General features: G+C 41.7%; 1 protein-coding gene across 1 annotated transcript in view; it reads right to left on the reverse strand.

Moving 5' to 3' along the window:
* Positions 1–24,754, reverse strand: part of LOC139257135 (zinc-binding protein A33-like) — a 145,425-nt gene that overhangs the window by 58,864 nt on the left and 61,807 nt on the right. The window contains exon 3 of the mRNA XM_070874407.1: positions 17,862–18,095. Within this exon, the coding sequence (XP_070730508.1) occupies positions 17,862–18,095 (234 nt within the window). The remainder of the gene's footprint in view (positions 1–17,861; positions 18,096–24,754) is intronic.

Below are 24,754 nucleotides of genomic sequence, written 5' to 3' on the forward strand. Positions count from 1 at the left end.
TGCAGTTTATTAATTCCCTGTAACTGTACAGTTTATTAATTCCCTGTAACTGTGTAGTTTATTAATTCCCTGTAACTGTACAGTTTATTAATTCCCTGTAACTGTGTACAGTTTATTAATTCCCTGTAACTGTGCAGTTTATTAATTCCCTGTAACTGTACAGTTTATTAATTCCCTGTAACTGTGTAGTTTATTAATTCCCTGTAACTGTACAGTGTATTAATTCCCTGTAACTGTGTACAGTTTATTAATTCCCTGTAACTGTACAGTTTATTAATTCCCTGTAACTGTGTAGTTTATTAATTCCCTGTAACTGTACAGTTTATTAATTCCCTGTAACTGTGTACAGTTTATTAATTCCCTGTAACTGTGCAGTTTATTAATTCCCTGTAACTGTGTACAGTTTATTAATTCCCTGTAACTGTGCAGTTTATTAATTCCCTGTAACTGTGTACAGTTTATTAATTCCCTGTATCTGTGCAGTTTATTAATTCCCTGTAACTGTAGTTTATTAATTCCCTGTAACTGTGTTCAGTTTATTAATTCCCTGTAACTGTGCAGTTTATTAATTCCCTGTAACTGTACAGTTTATTAATTCCCTGTAACTGTGCAGTTTATTAATTCCCTGTAACTGTGTACAGTTTATTAATTCCCTCTAAGTGTGCAGTTTATTAATTCCCTGTAACTGTGCAGTTTATTAATTCCCTGTAACTGTACAGTTTATTAATTCCCTGTAACTGTGCAGTTTATTAATTCCCTGTAACTGTGTACAGTTTATTAATTCCCTCTAAGTGTGCAGTTTATTAATTCCCTGTAACTGTGTACAGTTTATTAATTCCCTGTAACTGTACAGTTTATTAATTCCCTGTAACTGTGTACAGTTTATTAATTCCCTGTAACTGTGCAGTTTATTAATTCCCTGTAACTGTACAGTTTATTAATTCCCTGTAACTGTGCAGTTTATTAATTCCCTGTAACTGTGTACAGTTTATTAATTCCCTCTAAGTGTACAGTTTATTAATTCCCTGTAACTGTGCAGTTTATTAATTCCCTGTAACTGTACAGTTTATTAATTCCCTGTAACTGTGTTCAGTTTATTAATTCCCTGTAACTGTGCAGTTTATTAATTCCCTGTAACTGTGTACAGTTTATTAATTCCCTGTAACTGTACAGTTTATTAATTCCCTGTAACTGTGTACAGTTTATTAATTCCCTGTAACTGTGCAGTTTATTAATTCCCTGTAACTGTGTTCAGTTTATTAATTCCCTGTAACTGTGCAGTTTATTAATTCCCTGTAACTGTGTACAGTTTATTAATTCCCTGTAACTGTGCAGTTTATTAATTCCCTGTAACTGTGTTCAGTTTATTAATTCCCTGTAACTGTACAGTTTATTAATTCCCTGTAACTGTACAGTTTATTAATTCCCTGCAACTGTGCAGTTTATTAATTCCCTGTAACTGTACAGTTTATTAATTCCCTGTAACTGTGCAGTTTATTAATTCCCTGTAACTGTGTACAGTTTATTAATTCCCTGTAACTGTGCAGTTTATTAATTCCCTGTAACTGTACAGTTTATTAATTCCCTGTAACTATGTAGAGTTTATTAATTCCCTGTAACTGTGCAGTTTATTAATTCACTGCAACTGTGTACAGTTTATTAATTCCCTGTAACTGTACAGTTTATTAATTCCCTGTAACTGTGTACAGTTTATTAATTCCCTGTAACTGTGCAGTTTATTAATTCCCTGTAACTGTGTACAGTTTATTACTTCCCTGTAACTGTACAGTTTATTAATTCCCTGTAACTGTGTACAGTTTATTAATTCCATGTAACTGTGCAGTTTATTAATTCCCTGTAACTGTGTGCAGTTTATTAATTCCCTGTAACTGTGCAGTTTATTAATTTCCTGTAACTGTGTTCAGTTTATTAATTCTCTGTAACTGTGCAGTTTATTAATTCCCTGTAACTGTGTACAGTTTATTACTTCCCTGTAACTGTACAGTTTATTAATTCCCTGTAACTGTGTACAGTTTATTAATTCCCTGTAACTGTGTACAGTTCATTCATTCCCTGTAACTGTGTACAGTTTATTAATTCTCTGTAACTGTGTGCAGTTTATTAATTCCCTGTAACTGTGCAGTTTATTAATTCCCTGTAACTACAGTTTATTAATTCCCTGTAACTGTGTACAGTTTATTAATTCCCTGTAACTGTGCAGTTTATTAATTCCCTGTAACTGTACAGTTTATTAATTCCCTGTAACTGTGTAGAGTTTATTAATTCCCTGTAACTGTGCAGTTTATTAATTCCCTGTAACTGTGTACAGTTTATTAATTCCCTGTTACTGTGTTCAGTTTATTAATTCCCTGTAACTGTGTACAGTTTATTAATTCCCTGTAACTGTGCAGTTTATTAATTCCCTGTAACTTTGTACAGTTTATTAATTCCCTGTTACTGTGTGCAGTTTATTAATTCCCTGTAACTGTGCAGTTTATTAATTCCCTGTAACTGTGCAGTTTATTAATTCCATGTAACTGTGCAGTTTATTAATTCCCTGTAACTGTGCAGTTTATTAATTTCCTGTAACTGTGTACAGTTTATTAATTCCCTGTAACTGTGCAGTTTATTCATTCCCTGTAACTGTACAGTTTCTCCATTCCCTGTAACTGTGTACAGTTTATTAATTCCCTGTAACTGTGTAGTTTATTAATTCCCTGTAACTGTGTACAGTTTATTAATTCCCTGTAACTGTGCAGTTTATTAATTCCCTGTTACTGTGTGCAGTTTATTAATTCCCTGTAACTGTGCAGTTTATTAATTCCCTGTTACTGTGTACAGTTTATTAATTCCATGTAACTGTGTACAGTTTATTAATTCCCTGTAACTGTGTTCAGTTTATTAATTCCCTGTAACTGTGCAGTTTATTAATTCCCTGTAACTGTGCAGTTTATTAATTCCCTGTAACTGTGTACAGTTTATTAATTCCCTGTAACTGTGCAGTTTATTAATTCCCTGTAACTGTGTTCAGTTTATTAATTCCCTGTAACTGTGCAGTTTATTAATTCCCTGTTACTGTGTGCAGTTTATTAATTCACTGTAACTGTGCAGTTTATTAATTCCCTGTAACTGTGTACAGTTTATTAATTACCTGTAACTGTACAGTTTATTAATTCCCTGTAATTGTACAGTTTATTAATTCCCTGTTACTGTGTGCAGTTTATTAATTCCCTGTAACTGTGCAGTTTATTAATTCCCTGTAACTGTGTACAGTTTATTAATTCCCTGTAACTGTGCAGTTTATTAATTCCCTGTAACTGTGTTCAGTTTATTAATTCCCTGTAACTGTGCAGTTTATTAATTCCCTGTTACTGTGTGCAGTTTATTAATTCACTGTAACTGTGCAGTTTATTAATTCCCTGTAACTGTGTACAGTTTATTAATTACCTGTAACTGTACAGTTTATTAATTCCCTGTAACTGTACAGTTTATTAATTCCCTTTAACTGTGTACAGTTTATTAATTCCCTGTAAATGTCCAGTTTATTAATTCCCTGTAACTGTGTACAGTTTATTAATTCCCTGTAACTGTCCTGTAACTGTGCAGTTTATTAATTCCCTGTTACTGTGCAGTTTATTAATTCCCTGTAACTGTTCAGTTTATTAATTCCCTGTAACTGTGCAGTTTATTAATTCCCTGTAACTGTGTACAGTTTATTAATTCCCTGTAACTGTGCAGTTTATTAATTCCCTGTAACTGTGCAGTTTATTAATTCCCTGTAACTGTACAGTTTATTAATTCCCTGTAACTGTGTACAGTTTATTAATTCCCTGTAACTGTACAGTTTATTAATTCCCTGTAACTGTGGGCAGTTTATTAATTCCCTGTAACTGTACAGTTTATTAATTCCCTGTAACTGTGTACAGTTTATTAATTCCCTGTAACTGTACAGTTTATTAATTCCCTGTAACTGTGGGCAGTTTATTAATTCCCTGTAACTGTGTACAGTTTATTAATTCCCTGTAACTGTGCAGTTTATTAATTCCCTGTAACTGTACAGTTTATTAATTCCCTGTAACTGTGTACAGTTTATTAATTCCCTGTAACTGTACAGTTTATTAATTCCCTGTAACTGTGGGCAGTTTATTAATTCCCTGTAACTGTGTACAGTTTATTAATTCCCTGTAACTGTGCAGTTTATTAATTCCCTGTAACTGTGTACAGTTTATTAATTCCCTGTAACTGTGCAGTTTATTAATTCCCTGTATGTACATTTTATTAATTCCCTGTAACTGTGCAGGTTATTAATTCCCTGTAACTGTGGGCAGTTTATTAATTCCCTGTAACTGTGTACAGTTTATTAATTCCCTGTAACTGTGTACAGTTTATTAATTCCCTGTAACTGTGCAGTTTATTAATTCCCTGTAACTGTGTGCAGTTTATTAATTCCCTGTAACTGTGCAGTTTATTAATTCCCTGTAACTGTGTACAGATTATTAATTCCCTGTAACTGTACATTTTATTAATTCCCTGTAACTGTGCAGTTTATTAATTCCCTGTAACTGTACAGTTTATTAATTCTCTGTAACCGTGTGCAGTTTATTAATTCCCTGTAACTGTACAGTTTATTAATTCCCTGTAACTGTACAGTTTATTAATTCCCTGTAACTGTGCAGTTTATTAATTCCCTGTAACTGTGCAGTTTATTAATTCCCTGTAACTGTGCAGTTTATTAATTCCCTGTAACTGTGTACAGTTTATTAATTCCCTGTAACTGTGCAGTTTATTAATTCCCTGTAACTGTGTACAGTTTATTAATTCCCTGTAACTGTACAGTTTCTCCATTCCCTGTAACTGTGTACAGTTTATTAATTCCCTGTAACTGTGTAGTTTATTAATTCCCTGTAACTGTGTACAGTTTATTAATTCCCTGTAACTGTGCAGTTTATTAATTCCCTGTAACTGTGTCCAGTTTATTAATTCCCTGTAACTGTGCAGTTTATTAATTCCCTGTTACTGTGTGCAGTTTATTAATTCCCTGTAACTGTGCAGTTTATTAATTCGCTGTAACTGTGTACAGTTTATTAATTCCCTGTAACTGTGCAGTTTATTAATTCCCTGTAACTGTGTACAGTTTATTAATTCCCTGTAACTGTGCAGTTTATTAATTCCCTGTAACTGTGTTCAGTTTATTAATTCCCTGTAACTGTACAGTTTATTAATTCCCTGTAACTGTGTACAGTTTATTAATTCCCTGTAACTGTGCAGTTTATTAATTCCCTGTAACTGTACAGTTTATTAATTCCCTGTAACTGTGCAGTTTATTAATTCCCTGTAACTACAGTTTATTAATTCCCTGTAACTGTGTACAGTTTATTAATTCCCTGTAACTGTGCAGTTTATTAATTCCCTGTAACTGTGTACAGTTTATTAATTCCCTGTAACTGTACAGTTTATTAATTCCCTGTAACTGTGCAGTTTATTAATTCCCTGTAACTGTGTACAGTTTATTAATTCCCTGTAACTGTACAGTTTATTAATTCCCTGTAACTGTGTACAGTTTATTAATTCCCTGTAACTGTGCAGTTTATTAATTCCCTGTAACTGTGTACAGTTTATTAATTCCCTGTAACTGTGCAGTTTATTAATTCCCTGTAACTGTACAGTTTATTAATTCCCTGTAACTGTACAGTTTATTAATTCCCTGTAACTGTGTACAGTTTATTAATTCCCTGTAACTGTGCAGTTTATTAATTCCCTGTAACTGTACAGTTTATTAATTCCCTGTAACTGTGCAGTTTATTAATTCCCTGTAACTGTAGTTTATTAATTCCCTGTAACTGTACAGTTTATTAATTCCCTGTAACTGTACGTACAGTTTATTAATTCCCTGTAACTGTGCAGTTTATTAATTTCCTGTAACTGTGTTCAGTTTATTAATTCCCTGCAACTGTGCAGTTTATTAATTCCCTGTAACTGTTTACAGTTTATTAATTCCCTGTAACTGTGCAGTTTATTAATGCCCTGTAACTGTGTTCAGTTTATTAATTCCCTGTAACTGTACAGTTTATTAATTCCCTGTAACTGTGCAGTTTATTAATTCCCTGTAACTATGTTCAGTTTATTAATTCCCTGTAACTGTGCAGTTTATTAATTCCCTGTAACTGTGTACAGTTTAATAATTCCCTGTAACTGTGCAGTTTATGAATTCCCTGTAACTGTGTTCAGTTTATTAATTCCCTGTAACTGTGCAGTTTATTAATTCCCTGTAACTGTGTACAGTTTATTAATTCCCTGTAACTGTGTACAGTTTATTAATTCCCTGTAACTGTGCAGTTTATTAATTCCCTGTAACTGTGTACAGTTTATTAATTCCCTGTAACTGTGCAGTTTATTAATTCCCTGTAACTGTGTACAGTTTATTAATTCCCTGTAACTGTGCAGTTTATTAATTCCCTGTAACTGTGTAGAGTTTATTAATTCCCTGTAACTGTGTACAGTTTATTAATTCCCTGTAACTGTACAGTTTATTAATTCCCTGTAACTGTGTACAGTTTATTAATTCCCTGTAACTGTACAGTTTATTAATTCCCTGTAACTGTGCACTTTATTAATTCCCTGTAACTGTGTACAGTTTATTAATTCCCTGTAACTGTGCAGTTTATTAATTCCCTGTAAGTGTGCAGTTTATTAATTCCCTGTAACTGTGCAGTTTATTAATTCCCTGTAACTGTACAGTTTATTAATTCCCTGTAACTGTGTACAGTTTATTAATTCCCTGTAACTGTACAGTTTATTAATTCCCTGTAACTGTGCACTTTATTAATTCCCTGTAACTGTGTACAGTTTATTAATTCCCTGTAACTGTGCAGTTTATTAATTCCCTGTAAGTGTGCAGTTTATTAATTCCCTGTAACTGTGCAGTTTATTAATTCCCTGTAACTGTGCAGTTTATTAATTCCCTGTAACTGTGTACAGTTTATTAATTCCCTGTAACTGTGCAGTTTATTAATTCCCTGTAACTGTGTACAGTTTATTAATTCCCTGTAACTGTACAGTTTATTAATTCCCTGTAACTGTGTACAGTTTATTAATTCCCTGTAACTGTGCAGTTTATTAATTCCCTGTAACTGTGTTCAGTTTATTAATTCCCTGTAACTGTGCAGTTTATTAATTCCCTGTAACTGTGTACAGTTTATTACTTCCCTGTAACTGTGCAGTTTATTAATTCCCTGTAACTGTGTTCAGTTTATTAATTCCCTGTAACTGTACAGTTTATTAATTCCCTGTAACTGTGCAGTTTATTAATTCCCTGTAACTGTGCAGTTTATTAATTCCCTGTAACTGTACAGTTTATTAATTCCCTGTAACTGTGCAGTTTATTAATTCCCTGTAACTACAGTTTATTAATTCCCTGTAACTGTGTACAGTTTATTAATTCCCTGTAACTGTGCAGTTTATTAATTCCCTGTAACTGTACAGTTTATTAATTCCCTGTAACTGTGTAGAGTTTATTAATTCCCTGTAACTGTGCAGTTTATTAATTCCCTGTAACTGTACAGTTTATTAATTCCCTGTAACTGTGCAGTTTATTAATTCCCTGTAACTGTGTACAGTTTATTAATTCCCTGTAACTGTGCAGTTTATTAATTCCCTGTAACTGTAGTTTATTAATTCCCTGTAACTGTGTTCAGTTTATTAATTCCCTGTAACTGTGCAGTTTATTAATTCCCTGTAACTGTGTGCAGTTTATTACTTCCCTGTAACTGTACAGTTTTTTAATTCCCTGTAACTGTGTACAGTTTATTAATTCCCTGTAACTGTGCAGTTTATTAATTTCCTGTAACTGTGTTCAGTTTATTAATTCCCTGTAACTGTGCAGTTTATTAATTCCCTGTAACTGTGTACAGTTTATTACTTCCCTGTAACTGTACAGTTTATTAATTCCCTGTAACTGTGTACAGTTTATTAATTCCCTGTAACTGTGCAGTTTATTAATTTCCTGTAACTGTGTTCAGTTTATTAATTCCCTGTAACTGTGCAGTTTATTAATTCCCTGTAACTGTGTACAGTTTATTAATTCCCTGTAACTGTACATTTTATTAATTCCCTCTAACTGTGCAGTTTATTAATTCCCTGTAACTGTACAGTTTATTAATTCTCTGTAACCGTGTGCAGTTTATTAATTCCCTGTAACTGTGCAGTTTATTAATTCCCTGTAACTGTGTACAGTTTATTAATTCCCTGTAACTGTGCAGTTTATTAATTCCATGTAACTGTGCAGTTTATTAATTCCCTGTAACTGTGCAGTTTATTAATTCCCTGTAACTGTGTACAGTTTATTAATTCCCTGTAACTGTGCAGTTTATTCATTCCCTGTAACTGTACAGTTTCTCCATTCCCTGTAACTGTGTACAGTTTATTTATTCCCTGTAACTGTATAGTTTATTAATTCCCTGTAACTGTGTACAGTTTATTAATTCCCTGTAACTGTGCAGTTTATTAATTCCCTGTAACTGTGTACAGTTTATTAATTCCCTGTAACTGTACAGTTTATTAATTCCCTGTAACTGTGTACAGTTTATTAATTCCCTGTAACTGTGCATTTTATTAATTCCCTGTAACTGTACAGTTTATTAATTCTCTGTAACCGTGTGCAGTTTATTAATTCCCTGTAACTGTACAGTTTATTAATTCCCTGTAACTGTGTACAGTTTATTAATTCCCTGTAACTGTACATTTTATTATTTCCCTCTAACTGTGCAGTTTATTAATTCCCTGTAACTGTACAGTTTATTAATTCTCTGTAACCGTGTGCAGTTTATTAATTCCCTGTAACTGTACAGTTTATTAATTCCCTGTAACTGTGCAGTTTATTAATTCCCTGTAACTGTGCAGTTTATTAATTCCCTGTAACTGTGTACAGTTTATTAATTCCCTGTAACTGTGCAGTTTATTAATTCCATGTAACTGTGCAGTTTATTAATTCCCTGTAACTGTGCAGTTTATTAATTCCCTGTAACTGTGTACAGTTTATTAATTCCCTGTAACTGTGCAGTTTATTAATTCCCTGTAACTGTGCAGTTTATTAATTCCCTGTAACTGTGTACAGTTTATTAATTCCCTGTAACTGTGCAGTTTATTAATTCCCTGTAACTGTGTACAGTTTATTAATTCCCTGTAACTGTACAGTTTCTCCATTCCCTGTAACTGTGTACAGTTTATTAATTCCCTGTAACTGTGTAGTTTATTAATTCCCTGTAACTGTGTACAGTTTATTAATTCCCTGTAACTGTGCAGTTTATTAATTCCCTGTAACTGTGTCCAGTTTATTAATTCCCTGTAACTGTGCAGTTTATTAATTCCCTGTTACAGTGTGCAGTTTATTAATTCCCTGTAACTGTGCAGTTTATTAATTCGCTGTAACTGTGTACAGTTTATTAATTCCCTGTAACTGTGCAGTTTATTAATTCCCTGTAACTGTGTACAGTTTATTAATTCCCTGTAACTGTGCAGTTTATTAATTCCCTGTAACTGTGTTCAGTTTATTAATTCCCTGTAACTGTACAGTTTATTAATTCCCTGTAACTGTGTACAGTTTATTAATTCCCTGTAACTGTGCAGTTTATTAATTCCCTGTAACTGTACAGTTTATTAATTCCCTGTAACTGTGCAGTTTATTAATTCCCTGTAACTACAGTTTATTAATTCCCTGTAACTGTGTACAGTTTATTAATTCCCTGTAACTGTGCAGTTTATTAATTCCCTGTAACTGTGTACAGTTTATTAATTCCCTGTAACTGTACAGTTTATTAATTCCCTGTAACTGTGTACAGTTGATTAATTCCCTGTAACTGTGCAGTTTATTAATTCCCTGTAACTGTGTACAGTTTATTAATTCCCTGTAACTGTGCAGTTTATTAATTCCCTGTAACTACAGTTTATTAATTCCCTGTAACTGTGTACAGTTTATTAATTCCCTGTAACTGTGCAGTTTATTAATTCCCTGTAACTGTGTACAGTTTATTAATTCCCTGTAACTATGCAGTTTATTAATTCCCTGTAACTGTACAGTTTATTAATTCCCTGTAACTGTGCAGTTTATTAATTCCCTGTAACTGTACAGTTTATTAATTCCCTGTAACTGTGCAGTTTATTAATTCCCTGTAACTGTAGTTTATTAATTCCCTGTAACTGTACAGTTTATTAATTCCCTGTAACTGTACGTACAGTTTATTAATTCCCTGTAACTGTGCAGTTTATTAATTTCCTGTAACTGTGTTCAGTTTATTAATTCCCTGCAACTGTGCAGTTTATTAATTCCCTGTAACTGTGTACAGTTTATTAATTCCCTGTAACTGTGCAGTTTATTAATGCCCTGTAACTGTGTTCAGTTTATTAATTCCATGTAACTGTACAGTTTATTAATTCCCTGTAACTGTGCAGTTTATTAATTCCCTGTAACTGTGCAGTTTATTAATTCCCTGTAACTGTGTTCAGTTTATTAATTCCCTGTAACTGTGCAGTTTATTAATTCCCTGTAACTGTGTACAGTTTAATAATTCCCTGTAACTGTGCAGTTTATGAATTCCCTGTAACTGTGTTCAGTTTATTAATTCCCTGTAACTGTGCAGTTTATTAATTCCCTGTAACTGTGTACAGTTTATTAATTCCCTGTAACTGTGCAGTTTATTAATTCCCTGTAACTGTGTACAGTTTATTAATTCCCTGTAACTGTGCAGTTTATTAATTCCCTGTAACTGTGTAGAGTTTATTAATTCCCTGTAACTGTGTACAGTTTATTAATTCCCTGTAACTGTACAGTTTATTAATTCCCTGTAACTGTGTACAGTTTATTAATTCCCTGTAACTGTACAGTTTATTAATTCCCTGTAACTGTGCACTTTATTAATTCCCTGTAACTGTGTACAGTTTATTAATTCCCTGTAACTGTGCAGTTTATTAATTCCCTGTAAGTGTGCAGTTTATTAATTCCCTGTAACTGTGCAGTTTATTAATTCCCTGTAACTGTACAGTTTATTAATTCCCTGTAACTGTGTACAGTTTATTAATTCCCTGTAACTGTACAGTTTATTAATTCCCTGTAACTGTGCACTTTATTAATTCCCTGTAACTGTGTACAGTTTATTAATTCCCTGTAACTGTGCAGTTTATTAATTCCCTGTAAGTGTGCAGTTTATTAATTCCCTGTAACTGTGCAGTTTATTAATTCCCTGTAACTGTGCAGTTTATTAATTCCCTGTAACTGTGTACAGTTTATTAATTCCCTGTAACTGTGCAGTTTATTAATTCCCTGTAACTGTGTACAGTTTATTAATTCCCTGTAACTGTACAGTTTATTAATTCCCTGTAACTGTGTACAGTTTATTAATTCCCTGTAACTGTGCAGTTTATTAATTCCCTGTAACTGTGTTCAGTTTATTAATTCCCTGTAACTGTGCAGTTTATTAATTCCCTGTAACTGTGTACAGTTTATTACTTCCCTGTAACTGTGCAGTTTATTAATTCCCTGTAACTGTGTTCAGTTTATTAATTCCCTGTAACTGTACAGTTTATTAATTCCCTGTAACTGTGTACAGTTTATTAATTCCCTGTAACTGTGCAGTTTATTAATTCCCTGTAACTGTGCAGTTTATTAATTCCCTGTAACTGTACAGTTTATTAATTCCCTGTAACTGTGCAGTTTATTAATTCCCTGTAACTACAGTTTATTAATTCCCTGTAACTGTGTACAGTTTATTAATTCCCTGTAACTGTGCAGTTTATTAATTCCCTGTAACTGTACAGTTTATTAATTCCCTGTAACTGTGTAGAGTTTATTAATTCCCTGTAACTGTGCAGTTTATTAATTCCCTGTAACTGTACAGTTTATTAATTCCCTGTAACTGTGCAGTTCATTAATTCCCTGTAACTGTGTACAGTTTATTAATTCCCTGTAACTGTGCAGTTTATTAATTCCCTGTAACTGTACAGTTTATTAATTCCCTGTAACTGTGTTCAGTTTATTAATTCCCTGTAACTGTGCAGTTTATTAATTCCCTGTAACTGTAGTTTATTAATTCCCTGTAACTGTGTTCAGTTTATTAATTCCCTGTAACTGTGCAGTTTATTAATTCCCTGTAACTGTGTGCAGTTTATTACTTCCCTGTAACTGTACAGTTTTTTAATTCCCTGTAACTGTGTACAGTTTATTAATTCCCTGTAACTGTGCAGTTTATTAATTTCCTGTAACTGTGTTCAGTTTATTAATTCCCTGTAACTGTGTACAGTTTATTACTTCCCTGTAACTGTACAGTTTATTAATTCCCTGTAACTGTGCAGTTTATTAATTTCCTGTAACTGTGTTCAGTTTATTAATTCCCTGTAACTGTGCAGTTTATTAATTCCCTGTAACTGTGTACAGTTTATTAATTCCCTGTAACTGTACATTTTATTAATTCCCTCTAACTGTGCAGTTTATTAATTCCCTGTAACTGTACAGTTTATTAATTCTCTGTAACCGTGTGCAGTTTATTAATTCCCTGTAACTGTGCAGTTTATTAATTCCCTGTAACTGTGTACAGTTTATTAATTCCCTGTAACTGTGCAGTTTATTAATTCCATGTAACTGTGCAGTTTATTAATTCCCTGTAACTGTGCAGTTTATTAATTCCCTGTAACTGTGTACAGTTTATTAATTCCCTGTAACTGTGCAGTTTATTCATTCCCTGTAACTGTACAGTTTCTCCATTCCCTGTAACTGTGTACAGTTTATTTATTCCCTGTAACTGTGTCCAGTTTATTAATTCCCGGTAACTGTGCAGTTTATTAATTCCCTGTTACTGTGTGCAGTTTATTAATTCCCTGTAACTGTGCAGTTTATTAATTCGCTGTAACTGTGTACAGTTTATTAATTCCCTGTAACTGTGCAGTTTATTAATTCCCTGTAACTGTGTACAGTTTATTAATTCCCTGTAACTGTGCAGTTTATTAATTCCCTGTAACTGTGCAGTTTATTAATTCCCTGTAACTGTGTTCAGTTTATTAATTCCCTGTAACTGTACAGTTTATTAATTCCCTGTAACTGTGTACAGTTTATTAATTCCCTGTAACTGTGCAGTTTATTAATTCCCTGTAACTGTACAGTTTATTAATTCCCTGTAACTACAGTTTATTAATTCCCTGTAACTGTGTACAGTTTATTAATTCCCTGTAACTGTGCAGTTTATTAATTCCCTGTAACTGTGTACAGTTTATTAATTCCCTGTAACTGTACAGTTTATTAATTCCCTGCAACTGTGTACAGTTTATTAATTCCCTGTAACTGTGCAGTTTATTAATTCCCTGTAACTGTGTACAGTTTATTAATTCCCTGTAACTGTGCAGTTTATTAATTCCCTGTAATTGTACAGTTTATTAATTCCCTGTAACTGTGCAGTTTATTAATTCCCTGTAACTGTACAGTTTATTAATTCCCTGTAACTGTGCAGTTTATTAATTCCCTGTAACTGTGCAGTTTATTAATTCCCTGTAACTGTAGTTTATTAATTCCCTGTAACTGTGTTCAGTTTATTAATTCCCTGTAACTGTGCAGTTTATTAATTCCCTGTAACTGTGTACAGTTTATTAATTCCCTGTAACTGTACAGTTTATTAATTCCCTGTAACTGTACGTACAGTTTATTAATTCCCTGTAACTGTGCAGTTTATTAATTTCCTGTAACTGTGTTCAGTTTATTAATTCCCTGTAACTGTGCAGTTTATTAATTCCCTGTAACTGTGTACAGTTTATTAATTCCCTGTAACTGTGCAGTTTATTAATGCCCTGTAACTGTGTTCAGTTTATTAATTCCCTGTAACTGCACAGTTTATTAATTCCCTGTAACTGTGCAGTTTATTAATTCCCTGTAACTGTGCAGTTTATTAATTCCCTGTAACTGTGTTCAGTTTATTAATTCCCTGTAACTGTGCAGTTTATTAATTCCCTGTAACTGTGTACAGTTTATTAATTCCCTGTAACTGTACAGTTTATTAATTCCCTGTAACTGTGTACAGTTTATTAATTCCCTGTAACTGTGCAGTTTATTAATTCCCTGTAACTGTGTACAGTTTATTAATTCCCTGTAACTGTGCAGTTTATTAATTCCCTGTAACTGTGTACAGTTTATTAATTCCCTGTAACTGTGCAGTTTATTAATTCCCTGTAAGTGTGCAGTTTATTAATTCCCTGTAACTGTGCAGTTTATTAATTCCCTGTAACTGTACAGTTTATTAATTCCCTGTAACTGTGTTCAGTTTATTAATTCCCTGTAACTGTGCAGTTTATTAATTCCCTGTAACTGTGTACAGTTTATTAATTCCCTGTAACTGTACAGTTTATTAATTCCCTGTAACTGTGTACAGTTTATTAATTCCCTGTAACTGTGCAGTTTATTAATTCCCTGTAACTGTGTTCAGTTTATTAATTCCCTGTAACTGTGCAGTTTATTAATTCCCTGTAACTGTGTACAGTTTATTAATTCCCTGTAACTGTGCAGTTTATTAATTCCCTGTAACTGTGTTCAGTTTATTAATTCCCTGTAACTGTACAGTTTATTAATTCCCTGTAACTGTGTACAGTTTATTAATTCCCTGTAACTGTGCAGTTTATTAATTCCCTGTAACTGTACAGTTTATTAATTCCCTGTAACTGTGCAGTTTATTAATTCCCTGTAACTACAGTTTATTAATTCCCTGTAACTGTGTACAGTTTATTAATTCCCTGTAACTGTGCAGTTTATTAATTCCCTGTAACTGTACAGTTTATTAATTCCCTGCAACTGTGTACAGTTTATTTATACCCTGTAACTGTGTTCAGTTTATTAATTCCCTGTAACTGTGCAGTTTATTAATTCTCTGTAACTGTGTTCAGTTTATTAATTCCCTGTAACTGTGCAGTTTATTAATTCCCTGTAACTGTGTTCAGTTTATTAATTCCCTGTAACTGTACAGTTTATTAATTCCCTGTAACTGTGTACAGTTTATTAATTCCCTGTAACTGTGCAGTTTATTAATTCCCTGTAACTGTACAGTTTATTAATTCCCTGTAACTGTGCAGTTTATTAATTCCCTGTAACTACAGTTTATTAATTCCCTGTAACTGTGTACAGTTTATTAATTCCCTGTAACTGTGCAGTTTATTAATTCCCTGTAACTGTACAGTTTATTAATTCCCTGTAACTGTACAGTTTATTACTTCCCTGTAACTGTACAGTTTATTAATTCCCTGTAACTGTGCAGTTTATTAATTTCCTGTAACTGTGTTCAGTTTATTAATTCCCTGTAACTGTGCAGTTTATTAATTCGCTGTAACTGTGTACAGTTTATTACTTCCCTGTAACTGTACAGTTTATTAATTCCCTGTAACTGTGTTCAGTTTATTAATTCCCTGTAACTGTGCAGTTTATTAATTCCCTGTAACTGTGCAGTTTATTAATTCCCTGTAACTGTGCAGTTTATTAATTCCCTGTAACTGTGTACAGTTTATTAATTCCCTGTAACTGTGCAGTTTATTAATTCCCTGTAACTGTGCAGTTTATTAATTCCCTGTAACTGTACAGTTTATTAATTCCCTGTAACTGTGCAGTTTATTAATTCCCTGTAACTACAGTTTATTAATTCCCTTTAACTGTGTACAGTTTATTAATTCCCTGTAACTGTGCAGTTTATTAATTCCCTGTAACTGTACAGTTTATTAATTCCCTGTAACTGTGTAGAGTTTATTAATTCCCTGTAACTGTGTATAGTTTATTAATTCCCTGTAACTGTGCAGTTTATTAATTCCCTGTAACTGTGTAGAGTTTATTAATTCCCTGTAACTGTGTACAGTTTATTAATTCCCTGTAACTGTACAGTTTACTAATTCCCTGTAACTGTACAGTTTATTAATTCCCTGTAACTGTGCAGTTTATTAATTCCCTGTAACTGTGCAGTTTAATCATTCCCTGTCACTGTGTGCAGTTTATTAATTCCCTGTAACTGTGCAGTTTATTAATTCCCTGTAACTGTGTACAGTTTATTAATTCCCTGTAACTGTGCAGTTTATTAATTTCCTGTAACTGTGTTCAGTTTATTAATTCCCTGTAACTGTGCAGTTTATTAATTCCCTGTAACTGTGTACAGTTTATTAATTCCCTTTAACTGTACAGTTTATTAATTCCCTGTAACTGTGCAGTTTATTAATTCCCTGTAACTGTGTACAGTTTATTAATTCCCTGTAACTGTGCAGTTTATTAATTTCTTGTAACTGTGTTCAGTTTATTAATTCCCTGTAACTGTGCAGTTTATTAATTCCCTGTAACTGTGTGCAGTTTATTACTTCCCTGTAACTGTGCAGTTTATTAATTCCCTGTAACTGTGTACAGTTTATTAATTCCCTGTAACTGTGTACAGTTTATTAATTCCCTGTAACTGTGCAGTTTATTAATTCCCTGTAACTGTGTTCAGTTTATTAATTCCCTGTAACAGTGCAGTTTATTAATTCCCTGTAACTGTGTACAGTTTATTAATTCCCTGTAACTGTGTACAGTTTATTAATTCCCTGTAACTGTGCAGTTTATTAATTCCCTGTAACTGTGCACAGTTTAATAATTCCCTGTAACTGTGCAGTTTATTAATTCCCTGTAACTGTACAGTTTATTAATTCCCTGTAACTGTGTACAGTTTATTAATTCCCTGTAACTGTGCAGTTTATTAATTCCCTGTAACTGTGTAGAGTTTATTAATTCCCTGTAACTGTGTACAGTTTATTAATTCCCTGTAACTGTGTAGAGTTTATTAATTCCCTGTAACTGTGTACAGTTTATTAATTCCCTGTAACTGTACAGTTTATTAATTCCCTGTAACTGTGTACAGTTGATTAATTCCCTGTAACTGTGTAGTTTATTAATTCCCTGTAACTGTGTACAGTTGATTAATTCCCTGTAACTGTGCAGTTGATTAATTCCCTGTAACTGTACAGTTTATTAATTCCCTGTAACTGTACAGTTTATTAATTCCCTGTAACTGTGCAGTTTATTAATTCCCTGTAACTGTGCAGTTTATTAATTCCCTGTAACTGTACAGTTTATTAATTCACTGTAACTGTACAGTTTATTAATTCCCTGTAACTGTGCAGTTTATTAATTCCCTGTAACTGTACAGTTTATTAATTCCCTGTAACTGTGTACAGTTTATTAATTCACTGTAACTGTGCAGTTTATTAATTCCCTGTAACTGTGTACAGTTTATTAATTCCTTGTAACTGTGTGCAGTTTATTAATTCCCTGTAACTGTGTACAGTTTATTAATTCACTGTAACTGTGCAGTTTATTAATTCCCTGTAACTGTGTACAGTTTATTAATTCCCTGTAACTGTGTGCAGTTTATTAATTCCCTGTAACTGTGTACAGTTTATTAATTCCCTGTAACTGTACAGTTTATTAATTCCCTGTAACTGTGTGCAGTTTATTAATTCCCTGTAACTGTGTACAGTTTATTAATTCCCTGTAACTGTACAGTTTATTCATTCCCTGTAACTGTGTACAGTTTATTAATTCCCTGTAACTGTGCAGTTTATTAATTCCCTGTAACTGTGTGCAGTTTATTAATTCCCTGTAACTGTGTACAGTTTATTAATTCCCTGTAACTGTGCAGTTTATTAATTCCCTGTAACTGTGTACAGTTTATTAATTCCCTGTAACTGTGCAGTTTATTAATTCCCTGTAACTGTGTACAGTTTATTAATTCCCTGTAACTGTGCAGTTTATTAATTCCCTGTAACTGTGCAGTTTATTAATTCCCTGTAACTGTGCAGTTTATTCTCACCGAACAAGTGTTGTTTACCTTCAGGAAAGTGAGAGTGTCTTGTTCCTCCAGTTGACTCTGAATCGTTGAAAGTTGTCCCTCAACGTTTTCTAACTCTCGCTGAATTTCCTGCAGATTTCGCTCCATCCTTTGGAGGATCTTTCCCTCTCGCTGCTTCAGACTTCTGACCGCTCTCTGCTCCTTTTCATTCAGGACCTCGTGCATCGTCCTAAACTGCTCTGTGACCTGACGCTGCAAATTCTCCGACTGGACCTGGAGGGTCAGTGGGGAAATGTTACACAGGAAGTGGGTGTACAGAGAATGTACCTAGGCCCGAGAGAGGACCGAGGCCCGAGAGAGGACCTCGGCCCGAGAGAGGACCTCGGCCCGAGAGAGGACCGAGGCCCAAGAGAGAAACTTGGCCCGACAGAGAATGTACCCAGGCCCGAGAGAGGACCTAGGCCCGAGAGAGCACCTAGGCCCGAGAGAGGACCAAGACCCGAGAGACAAGGGACACAGGCCTGAGAGAGGTCCTAGCCCCGAGAGAGAAGGGACTGAGGCACGAGAGAGAAGGGACTGAGGCACGAGAGAGAAGGGACTGAGGCCCGAGAGAGAAGGGACCCAGGCCCGAGAGAGAAGGGACTGAGGCCCGAGAGAGAAGGGACCCAGGCCCGAGAGAGAAGGGACCCAGGCCCGAGAGAGAAGGGACCCAGGCCCGAGAGAGAAGGGACTGAGGCACGAGAGAGAAGGGACTGAAGCCCGAGAGAGAAGGGACCGAGGCACGAGAGAGAAGGGACTGAGGCCCGAGAGAGAAGGGACCCAGGCCCGAGAGAGAAGGGACTGAGGCCCGAGAGAGAAGGGACCCAGGCCCGAGAGAGAAGGGACCCAGGCCCGAGAGAGAAGGGACCCAGGCCCGATAGAGAAGGGACTGAGGCCCGAGAGAGAAGGGACTGAGGCCCGAGAGAGAAGGGACCCAGGCCCGAGAGAGAAGGGACTGAGGCCCGAGAGAGAAGGGACCCAGGCCCAAGGGAGAAGGGACCCAGGCCCGAGAGAGAAGGGAACCAGGCCCGATAGAGAAGGGACTGAGGCCCGAGAGAGGACCTAGGACCGAGAGAGGACGTAGGCCTGAGAGAGGACCAAGGCCCGAGAGAGGTCCTAGCCCCGAGAGAGAAGGGACCCAGGACCAAGCGAGGACCTAGGCCCAAGAAAGAAGGGACCGAGGCCCGAGAGAGAAGGGACTGAGGCCGAGAGAGAAGGGACCCAGGCCCGAGAGAGAAGGGACTGAGGCCGAGAGAGAAGGGACCCAGGCCCGAGAGAGAAGGGACTGAGGCCCGAGAGAGAAGGGACCCAGGCCCGAGAGAGAAGGGACTGAGGCCCGAGAGAGAAGGGACCCAGGCCCGAGAGAGAAGGGACCCAGGCCCGAGAGAGAAGGGACTGAGGCCCGAGAGAGAAGGGACCGAGGCCCGAGAGAGAAGGGACCCAGGCCCGAGAGAGAAGGGACCCAGGCCCGAGATGGAAGGGACCGAGGCCCGAGAGAGAAGGGACCCAGGCCTGAGAGAGAAGGGACCCAGGCCCGAGAGAGAAGGGACTGAGGCCCGAGAGAGAAGGGACTGAGGCCCGAGAGAGAAGGGACCGAGGCCCGAGAGAGAAGGGACTGAGGCCCGAGAGAGAAGGGACTGAGGCTGGAGAGAGAAGGGACCCAAGCCCGAGAGAGAAGGGACTGAGGCCCGAGAGAGAAGGAACCCAGGCCCGAGAGAGAAGGGACTGAGGCCCGAGAGAGAAGGGACTGAGGCCCGAGAAAGAAGGGACCCAGGCCCGAGAGAGAAGGGACCCAGGCCCGAGAGAGAAGGGACCCAGGCCCCAGAGAGAAGGGACTGAGGCCCGAGAGAGAAGGGACCCAGGCCCGAGAGAGAAGGGACTGAGGCCCGAGAGAGAAGGGACTGAGGCCCGAGAGAGAAGGGACCCAGGCCCGAGAGAGAAGGGACTGAGGCCCGAGAGAGAAGGGACCCAGGCCCGAGAGAGAAGGGACCCAGGCCCGAGAGAGAAGGGACTGAGGCCCGAGAGAGAAGGGACTGAGGCCCGAGAGAGAAGGGACCCAGGCCCGAGAGAGAAGGGACCCAGGCCCGAGAGAGAAGGGACCCAGGCCCGAGAGAAAAGGGACCCAGGCCCGAGAGAGAAGGGACTGAGGCCCGAGAGAGAAGGTACTGAGGCCCGAGAGAGAAGGGACCGAGGCCCGAGAGAGAAGAGACTGAGGCCCGAGAGAGAAGCGACCCAGGCCCGAGAGAGAAGGGACCCAGGCCCGAGAGAGAAGGGACTGAGGCCCGAGAGAGAAGGTACTGAGGCCCGAGAGAGAAGGGACCGAGGCCCGAGAGAGAAGGGACTGAGGCCCGAGAGAGAAGGGACTGAGGCCCAAGAGAGAAGGGACCCAGGCCCAAGAGAGAAGGGACCCAGGCCCGAGAGAGAAGGGACTGAGGCCCGAGAGAGAAGGGACCCAGGCCCGAGAGAGAAGGGACTGAGGTCCGAGAGAGAAGGGACTGAGGCCGTAGAGAGAAAGGACCCAGGCCCGAGAGAGAAGGGACTGAGGCCCGAGAGAGAAGGGACCCAGGCCCAAGAGAGAAGGGACCCAGGCCCGAGAGAGAAGGGACTGAGGCCCAAGAGAGAAGGGACCCAGGCCCAAGAGAGAAGGGACCCAGGCCCGAGAGAGAAGGGACTGAGGCCCGAGAGAGAAGGGACCCAGGCCCGAGAGAGAAGGGACTGAGGTCCGAGAGAGAAGGGACTGAGGCCGTAGAGAGAAAGGACCCAGGCCCGAGAGAGAAGGGACTGAGGCCCGAGAGAGAAGGGACCCAGGCCCGAGAGAGAAGGGACTGAGGCCCGAGAGAGAAGGGACCCAGGCCCGAGAGAGAAGGGACCCAGGCCCGAGAGAGAAGGGACCCAGGCCCGAGAGAGAAGGGACTGAGGTCCGAGAGAGAAGGGACTGAGGCCTTGGAGAGAAGGGACCCAGGCCCGAGAGAGAAGGGACCCAGGCCCGAGAGAGAAGGGACTGAGGTCCGAGAGAGAAGGGACTGAGGCCCGAGAGAGAAGGGACTGAGGCCCGAGAGAGAAGGGACTGAGGCCAGAGAGAGAAGGGACTGAGGCCCGAGAGAGAAGGGACCGAGGCCCGAGAGAGAAGGGACCCAGGCCCGAGAGAGAAGGGACCCAGGCCCGAGAGAGAAGGGACCCAGGCCCGAGAGAGAAGGGACCCAGGCCTGAGAGGGAAGGGACTGAGGTCCGAGAGAGAAGGGACTAAGGCCGTAGAGAGAAGGGACCCAGGCCCGAGAGAGAAGGGACCCAGGCCCGAGAGAGAAGGGACTGAGGTCCGAGAGAGAAGGGACTGAGGCCATAGAGAGAAAGGACCCAGGCCCGAGAGAGAAGGGACTGAGGCCCGAGAGAGAAGGGACCCAGGCCCGAGAGAGAAGGGACCCAGGCCCGAGAGAGAAGGGACCGAGGCCCGAGAGAGAAGGGACTGAGGCCCGAGAGAGAAGGAACCCAGGCCTGAGAGAGAAGGGACTGAGGCCCGAGAGAGAAGGAACCCAGGCCCGAGAGAGAAGGGACTGAGGCCCGAGAGAGAAGGGACCCAGGCCCGAGAGAGAAGGGACCCAGGCCCGAGAGAGAAGGGACCCAGGCCCGAGAGTGAAGGGACCGAGGCCCGAGAGAGAAGGGACCCAGGCCCGAGAGAGAAGGGACCCAGGTCCGAGGGAGAAGGGACCCAGGCCCGAGAGAGAAGGGACTGACGCCCGAGAGAGAAGGGACCCAGGCCCGAGAGAGAAGGGACTGAGGCCCGAGAGAGAAGGGACTGAGGCCCGAGAGAGAAGGGACTGAGACCCGAGAGAGAAGGGACTGAAGCCCGAGAGAGAAGGGACCCAGGCCCGAGAGAGAAGGGCCTGAGGCCCGAGAGAGAAGGGACTGAGGCCCGAGAGAGAAGGGACTGAGGCCCGAGAGAGAAGGGACCCAGGCCCGAGAGAGAAGGGACCGAGGCACGAGAGAGAAGGGACCCAGGCCCGAGAGAGAAGGGACCGAGGCCCGAGAGAGAAGGGACTGAGGCCGGAGAGAGAAGGGACTGAGGCCCGAGAGAGAAGGGACCCAGGCCCGAGAGAGAAGGGACCGAGGCCCGAGAGAGAAGGGACCGAGGCCCGAGAGAGAAGGGACCCAGGCCCGAGAGAGAAGGGACTGAGGCCCGAGAGAGAAGGGACCGAGGCCCGAGAGAGAAGGGACCCAGGCCCGAGAGAGAAGGGACTGAGGCACGGGAGAGAAGGGACCCAGGCACGAGAGAGAAGGGACCCAGGCCCGAGCGAGAAGGGACTGAGGCCCGAGAGAGAAGGGACCCAGGCCCGAGAGAGAAGGGACTGAGGCCCGAGAGAGAAGGGACCCAGGCCCGAGAGAGAAGGGACTGAGGCCCGAGAGAGAAGGGACTGAGGCCCGAGAGAGGACTGAGGCCCGAGAGAAGGGACCCAGGCCCGAGAGAGAAGGGACCGAGGCCCGAGAGAGAAGGGACCGAGGCCCGAGAGAGAAGGGACTGAGGCCCGAGAGAGAAGGGACTGAGGCCGTAGAGAGAAGGGACTGAGGCCCGAGTGAGAAGGGACCCAGGCCCGAGAGAGAAGGGACCCAGGCCCGAGAGAGAAGGGACCCAGGCCCGAGAGAGAAGGGACCCAGGCCCGAGAGAGAAGGGACCCAGGCCCGAGAGAGAAGGGATCTAGGCCCGAGAGAGAAGGGACCCAGGCCCGAGAGAGAAGGGACTAAGGCCCGAGAGAGAAGGAACCCAGGCCCGAGAGAGAAAGAAGGGACCCAGGCCCGAGAGAGAAGGGACGGAGGCCCGAGAGAGAAGGGACCCAGGCCCGAGAGAGAAGGGATTGAGGCCCGAGAGAGAAGGGACCCAGGCCCGAGAGAGAAGGGACCCAGGCCCGAGAGAGTAGGGACCCAGGCCCGAGAGAGAAGGGACTGAGGCCCGAGAGAGAAGGGACCCAGGCCCGAGAGAGAAGGAACCCAGGCCCGAGAGAGAAGGGACCCAGGTCCGAGAGAGAAGGGACCCAGGCCCAAGAGAGTAGGGACCCAGCCCCGAGAGAGAAGGGACTGAGGCCCGAGAGAGAAGGGACCCAGGCCCGAGAGAGAAGGAACCCAGGCCCGAGAGAGAAGGGACCCAGGCCCGAGAGAGAAGGGACCGAGGCCCGAGAGAGAAGGGACCGAGGCCCGAGGGAGAAGGGACCCAAGCCCGAGAGAGAAGGGACCCAGGTCCGAGAGAGAAGGGACTGAGGCCCGAGAGAGAAGGGACCCAGGCCCGAGAGAGAAGGGATTGAGGCCCAAGAGAGAAGGGACTGAAGCGCGAGAGCGAAGGGACTGAGGCCCAAGAGAGAAGGGACTGAGGCCCGAGAGAGAAGGGACTGAGGCCCAAGAGAGAAGGGACTGAGGCCCGAGAGAGAAGGGACCCAGGCCCGGGAGAGAAGTGACCCAGGCCCGAGGGAGAAGGGACTGAGGCCCGAGAGAGAAGGGACTGAGGCCCGAGAGAGAAGGGACCGAGGCCCGAGAGAGAAGGGACCCAGGCCCGAGAGAGAAGGGACTGAGGCCCGAGAGAGAAGGGACTGAAGCCCGAGAGAGAAGGGACTGAGGCCCGAGAGAGAAGGGACTGAGGCCCGAGAGAGAAGGGACTGAGGCCCGAGAGAGAAGGGACCCAGGCCCGAGAGAGAAGTGACGGAGGCCCGAGAGAGAAGGGACCGAGGCCCGAGAGAGAAGGGACCGAGGCCCGAGAGAGAAGGGACCGAGGCCCGAGAGAGAAGGGACCGAGGCCCGAGAGAGAAGGGACCGAGGCCCGAGAGAGAAATGACTGAGGCCCGAGAGAGAAGGGACCCAGGCCCGAGAGAGAAGGGACGGAGGCCCGAGAGAGAAGGGACCCAGGCCCGAGAGAGAAGGGACTGAGGCCCGAGAGAGAAGGGACCCAGGCCCGAGAGAGAAGGGACTGAGGCCCGAGAGAGAAGGGACCCAGGCCCGAGAGAGAAGGGACTGAGGCCCGAGAGAGAAGGGACTGAGGCCCGAGAGAGAAGGGACCCAGGCCCGAGAGAGAAGGGACTGAAGCCCGAGAGAGAAGGGACTGAGGCCCGAGAGAGAAGGGACTGAGGCCCGAGAGAGAAGGGACTGAAGCCCGAGAGAGAAGGGACTGAGGCCCGAGAGAGAAGGGACTGAGGCCCGAGAGAGAAGGGACTGAGGCCCGAGAGAGAAGGGACTGAGGCCGAGAGAGAAGGGACTGAGGCCGAGAGAGAAGGGACTGAGGCCCGAGAGAGAAGAGACCGAGGTCCGAGAGAGAAGGGACCCAGGCCCGAGAGAGAAGGGACTGAGGCCCGAGAGAGAAGGGACTGAGGCCCGAGAGAGAAGGGACCCAGGCCCGAGAGAGAAGGGACTGAGGCCCGAGAGAGAAGGGACTGAGGCCCGAGAGAGAAGGGACTGAGGCCCGAGAGAAAAGGGACTGAGGCCCGAGAGAGAAGGGACCCAGGCCCGAGAGAGAAGGGACTGAGGCCCGAGAGAGAAGGGACTGAGGCCCGAGAGAGAAGGGACTGAGGCCCGAGAGAGAAGGGACCGAGGCCCGAGAGAGAAGGGACTGAGGCCCGAGAGAGAAGGGACCCAGGCCCGAGAGAGAAGGGACTGAGGCCCGAGAGAGAAGGGACCCAGGCACGAGAGAGAAGGGACCGAGGCCCGAAAGAGAAGGGACTGAGGCCCGAGAGAGAAGGGACTGAGGCCCGAGAGAAAAGGGACTGAGGCCCGAGAGAGAAGGGACCCAGGCCCGAGAGAGAAGGGACTGAGGCCCGAGAGAGAAGGGACTGAGGCCCGAGAGAGAAGGGACCGAGGCCCGAGAGAGAAGGGACCGAGGCCCGAGAGAGAAGGGACTGAGGCCCGAGAGAGAAGGGACT

This window comes from Pristiophorus japonicus, unplaced genomic scaffold, assembly GCF_044704955.1.
Source record: "Pristiophorus japonicus isolate sPriJap1 unplaced genomic scaffold, sPriJap1.hap1 HAP1_SCAFFOLD_807, whole genome shotgun sequence".
NCBI classification, from domain to species: Eukaryota; Metazoa; Chordata; class Chondrichthyes; family Pristiophoridae; genus Pristiophorus; species Pristiophorus japonicus.